Source organism: Diabrotica undecimpunctata, chromosome 10, assembly GCF_040954645.1.
Source record: "Diabrotica undecimpunctata isolate CICGRU chromosome 10, icDiaUnde3, whole genome shotgun sequence".
NCBI classification, from domain to species: domain Eukaryota; kingdom Metazoa; phylum Arthropoda; class Insecta; order Coleoptera; family Chrysomelidae; genus Diabrotica; species Diabrotica undecimpunctata.
Window position 1 is genome coordinate 81,801,560 of NC_092812.1, and position 6,228 is coordinate 81,807,787.

Below are 6,228 nucleotides of genomic sequence, written 5' to 3' on the forward strand. Positions count from 1 at the left end.
AAAAGTGAAGCATTTTAAACGAATTTTAGAAGAGAAGAAACTTATAAGTCATATAAAAACCTTCAAAATGGCGTTTTCTAAATGTTTCTATCCTTATTTGTTGCTTGGAAAGTTGCAAAATAAGTCAAAATGTTCGGTTTTTTATAAATGTTAATAACTTTTTTGAAAATAAACTTATAACATATATATTTCATGGAATGCTGTGCCTTCGAGTGCTTAAAATATGGTCGAAATTTCAAAGTAATAAGTCAAATAGTTTAAAAGTTATTTTATTTGTTATCCCAAATTAATTTTTTTTGCAACAATATAAGTCAGAAAATTATATAGTTTTAGCAATTGTAATGATAGTTTCTGGAAGAAGAAGACTTGTTCTATTATCAACATTAAAAAAAAATTCAGAAAATTAATTTTAAATATTGCAAAATAATTTGGCAAGAACATGTCGCTTTTTTGCTTATAAACAATTAGAATAACTTTTTAACCATTGTCTGCAAAAATATTATTTTTTTATATTTAAGAAGCCTGAATTATTTCACAAATTAAAAAAAAAAATTTTGTCCTAAAATAATTTGCGACAAAGTTAGCCTCTTTTTTTATTTTATTCATAGCAGCTTTGTTTATAACAATTAATAAATCTAATTAGCGTTATTTAAAAGACCATACTTTATAGTTTTAACGTACCAAATTCTAAAAAGATTGCCCTTCAATAAAATCGTCCACAAAGCTTCAAAATGTGGTCCTTAAAATCGGCTGGCTTCGAAACTCACGGGAGCCGAAGGGAGGGGGAAAGGAGCTATTATCTGTGTCTCTGGTTCTTATTTATGGATTTCGACGTTCCTTTTTTTAATTTGTATGTACTGTTTGCGTACATTACGAATATGCATTATTTCAATAAACAAATTGTTAAATAAACTTTTTTTTTATTTTTATTGTAATATTTGAGATAATTTTAATTTAAAAACATCATCATCATCATAAGTGGCTCGACAATCCGTTGTGGATCTTGGCCTGCTCACAAAGAAGTCGCCACTCCTGTCAATTCCTGGCAACTTCCCTCCATCTTCTAACCCCTAGAATCTGTAGGTCTTCTTCCACATCATCAATCCATCTCATTCGTGGTCGTCCTCTGCTTCTTGTGCCCTCTGGTTGTGAAAATGTTAATCTCTTCGTGTATTCGTGATCTGACATCCTAGCAATGTGTCCAGCCCATCTAAGTCTCTGCACTTTAACGAATTTCACAATATCTTTATCGGTGTATAACTGATACAGTTCAAAGTTGTATCTTCGACGCCATAGCCCATTTTCATTTACGGCCCCAAAAATCTTTCTAAGAATTTTTCTCTCAAAAATACCAAGAAGTCTTTTATCATTTTGAGATAAGATCCACGTTTCAGCCCCATATATCAAAACTGGTCTTATTAAGGTCCTGTATATATTAAGCTTTAGTGCACGTTTTATATTTTTATTTTTTAAATGTCTCTGGAGGCCGTGAACAGTTCTGTTTGCTATTGCTATGCGTCTTTTTATTTCGTCGCTTGTCGTTTTTGTTGCGTTTACTAGCGATCCAAGATATGTAAATTCGTTGACTTGCTCAAAGGTATGGTTGTTAATTTGAATTTTTTGTTGGATATTTCGAGGGTTTTTAGAAACCAACATATATTTGGTTTTTTCCTCGTTTACCACAAGTCCTAATTCACTTGCTGCGACCGCAAGCCTTGTAAAACACTGCACCATGTCTCTCATACTTCTGCCCACTATAACTATATCGTCAGCGAATGCGAGAATTTGCGTCGATCTATTAAAAATAGTTCCATTCATTCTAATATTTAATTGTCTGATTGCCTTTTCCAAGGCAATATTAAAGAGCAGACACGCCAACGCGTCTCCCTGTCTTAGACCATTATTAATGTCAAAGAACGTAGAGTTTTCTCCTTCAATTCTAACGCATGAGCTTACGTTTTGCATTGTTAAGTGGGTCAACTTAACTAACTTAGGTGGGATCCCAAAGTCTATCATTGCATTATATAATGCAGTTCTTTTCACACTGTCATAGGCTGCTTTGAAGTCAATGAAGAGATGGTGTGTTTCTATGTTATATTCTAGGGACTTTTCTAGAATCTGCCTATGTGCTTGAATTTGATGTGTAGTTGACTTTCCAGCAGTAAATCCGCATTGATATTGACCAACAATATCCTTTGTAAAATGTTTAAGTCTTTCAGATAATACATTGCCGAAGATCTTATACGCAGATGCTAACAGAGTAATGCCTCTATAATTCTTACACTCCAGTTGATCCCCCTTTTTATGCAATGGACATATTATTCCCTTCAGCCACTCTTCTGGTACCTATTCATTCTGCCATATAAGTACTATTAGTTTATGGATTGCTGCAAAAAGTTGATCACCACCATTTTTATACATTTCCGAACAGATGTCATCGATTCCTGGGGCTTTATTGTCTTTGAGTTTTAGGATCGCATCTGACACTTCTCTTCTTGTTGGGTCTTGACTGTGTAGTTGACGTTGTATATTTTGTTCATTTTCTATATTGTACTCTCCTTCAATATCATTTATATTTAGATGTTCGCTGAAATGTTCTGCCCATCTGTTAAGAACTGAGTTTTTATCATGTAGAATTTCACCGTTAGTGTCTATTTAAAAACATAAATATTTATAATTAATTTATACCTCTTTAATAAAATTGAAAATAATTTATTTATAATAGATTTTATGAAAACAACAAATTGTCGTAGTCAATTGTTTCTAAAAATAGTATTGCTTTGGAAATATTAATTAAAATAATTTTTCTAATGGCTATTCTTTATTATTTTATTATTATTCTTTTTTAAGTTAATTTCATGTTATCGAATGAACTATCCTACAATAAAGTCGTCCCAAGAATGCAACTCAGTAATATTGGGAATATCATTTTAAACTCATCTATATCTACCAAATTAGTACTTTGATGGAAAAATAAAAATATCTAGAAAACTATTAACTTTAGGTACTTTATAAAATTTGAAGTACGATATTATTACTTTTCGATAATGATATAAAATACAGGATGTTCTATTTAAAATTACCAAGAAAATAATGTACTTGCATTTTGACTTACCCTGTATTTGATTTAACGAATATTATAAAAACGAATATGTTTTAAAATTTTTAAAAAACTACGGTTGCAATAGATCAATGTTACTATACTCCTTTTTAATTATACAGGGAGTTAAACTTAATACGATTTTCAGGTTATATTGGTTATAACTTTTTAAATCCCCGGTATAACATAATAAAACTTTACATTGTTGTGATGTGGAAGTGAAGCAGATTTTAAATTTAAAATAAAATACAGGGTGTTCCATTTAAAAAAACATAAGTTTGGTCTGCCACCATCTTATGGAACACAATGTACGATTTTAACTATTTATAAAATATGGAGTTTAAAGCTGCCTATAATTTTTGTTAATAACTTTTTTTTGTAATTTTTACAACAACAGATATCTTAATTGTTATAAACAAAGCTGCTATGAATTAAATAAAAAAAGAGGCTAACATTGTCCCAAATTATTTTAGGACAAATTTTTTTTCTTTTAAATTTGTAAAAAAATTTAGGTTTTTAAATAAAAAAAAACAATATTCTTACAGGCAATGGTTAAAAAGTTATTCTAATTGTTTATAAGCAAAAAATCGACATGTTTTGCAAAATTATTTTGCAATATTTAAAATTAATTTTCTTAATATCTTTTTTAATGTTAATAATAGAACAAGTCTTGTTCTTCCAGAAACTGTCATTATAATTACTAAAACTATATAATTTTCTGACTTATATTATTGCAAAAAAAATTAATTTGGGATAAACAAATAAAATAACTTTTAAACTTTTTGACCGATCACTTTGAAATTTTAACAATATTTTAAGCACTCCAAGACACAGCATTTCATAAAATATGAATGTTATAAGTTTATTTTTAAGAAAGTTATTAACATTTATAAAAAAACCGAAATTTTTGACCTATTTTGTAATTTCCTAAGCAACAAATAAGGATAGAAACATTTAGAAAACGCCATTTTGAAGGTTTTTATATAACTCAAAAGTTTACTATGTTGTAAAATTTGTTTAAAATGCTCCACTTTTTGTCGATAGACGAAAACAGCAAAAATTTTCCGTTTTTTGACCTTAATTTGTTAATAACTAATTAAGTCCAAAAATCGACTGCAGGAAACATATAGGTTTTTGTAACAGAGGTCCATACTACTCAAATCAACTGTCGTTTGCCTGGCCGGACGAGTGTCAAAAACAGGGTACTTTTTTTGCTTATTTCCCTGGTCTATAACTCACACAAAGTATACTCTTGCCAACAATTTTTAAATTTGTCTCGAATTCGAATTAAATTCGAACAATCTACAAATTTTACTCGCAACTGCTTTGGTAACTGTTTACGATGTTCAAAATAATCCCATCTCTGTTCGTTGTTTAACAAACTCTGGTAGCCAAGTTTCGTTCATAACAGACAGGTTAGCCAAAAGAATTTGTTATTCACCCTATACAAGAAATCTTTAAATATCAGGTATAGCTCAAACTTCTTCTGTTTCAAACAAGATGGTAGACCTTAAAATCTATTCAAACACATCTCCTGGTAAAAACTTTAATCTGTCCTATGCTGTCCTGAAAGCATTACGTGCCAGCATCCACAAGTCGCTCTGGATTTAAATTTATTAAAAATACTAAAAAATGTAAAACTTTTAGGAGCTGATATTTATTTCGACCTAGTTACTTATGGCTTAATAAAATTAGGCCCCAACCTTCCTATTCTTCAAAACACTCATTTGAGTTATATTGTAGGTGGAAATATTCCATACGCTCGTTATGCAATGTTAGGATCAAACGCAACTCCTTCAACGAACAATGCTCACTCACATTATTCAAATATTTCATTACAAGCACAAACTGTTAATCTTGATTTTCTTTTAAAGAAATTTTGGGAAATAGAAGAGACTAAACCACTCACTGCTATTCATGTAAAAACATTAACTCCCTCAGAACAGCGAACTGAGGACATATTCAAATCCTCGCTTACAATTCTTCCTAGTGACAGATTTCAAGTAGACCTACCTCTGAAGATCCCTAATGAATATCAGAAATTAGGTGAATCATTTCATTTGGCAAAAAGACGTTTTTTCAATATTGAAAAAAGGCTCAATAGGCTTCAATATTGAATTACGGCATCAGTACACTGAATTCATATCAGAATATATCTCTTTAGGTCATTGTAAATACGTTCCTCTTTCTAAGATTAATGAATCGTCCGAACATAAGTTTTTTCTCCCACATCATTGTGTTTTCAAGCATGATAGCTTAACTACTCGACTCAGGGTTGTATTTGATGGATCAATGAAATCAACCTTAAATGTCTCTCAACGATATTATGCTCAAAGGTTATACTGTACAACCTGATTTGTGCGAAATTCTAATTCGCTTTAGACTCTACAAATATACTCTCATCGCAGACATCGAAAAAATGTTTAGGCAAATAGGAATTAACCCGAAACAAACATTTCTATTAAACATTCTGTGGCGCAATTCCCCGCAAGAAGAATTAAAATGTCTGGAACTTCAGACCGTGACCTACGGCACAAATTCATTAGCATTATCGGCATTAGCTGCTGAATCTCTAGAAAATTCTTGTTATGTAGATATTTTAGATGGTGCAAATGATATCAACACTTTGTACAAGACTTATAAGCAATTTTCTACGAGTTTAAATTCAGCTGGAATACTACTCCATAAATGGAGTTCTAATTCTTCCGAGTTTCTCGATTCTATTTCCTCTGAATCTCAAAAATCTAATTATGTAATAAAACGCGGTAATTCGTTAAATAAAGTTTTTGGAATATGTTGGAATTCTCAGTCTGACATATTCTCTAGGTCTAATAAATCCGATTACTCTATCTGCAAAGTTGTTAATGCAAAAAATATGGATAAGCAACTTAATTTGGAATGACAAACTCACAGGAGAAACATCATCAGAATGGTTGAATTTTTTAGATCACATTCCTGATCTTGCAAAACTTACAATCTCAAGACCTCTGCTCAATCCGCTTAATATTTTTCGAATTGAAATCTATGGTTTCTGCGATGCAAGCATGAAGGCATATAGTGCTTGTATCTATTTACGGGTTTTACATAAAAATGGAGCCGTTTCGTGCAACTTAATCACTTCAAAGAGC

At 30.8% G+C, this 6,228-nt stretch overlaps 1 protein-coding gene across 1 annotated transcript; it reads left to right on the forward strand.

The window, feature by feature from the left end:
* The first annotated feature begins 5,408 nt into the window (after positions 1–5,408).
* LOC140451793 (uncharacterized) lies at positions 5,409–6,002 on the forward strand. The gene has a single exon (XM_072545649.1). The coding sequence runs from the start codon at positions 5,409–5,411 to the stop codon at positions 6,000–6,002; it is 594 nt and encodes a 197-aa protein (XP_072401750.1).
* Positions 6,003–6,228: the final 226 nt, after the last annotated feature.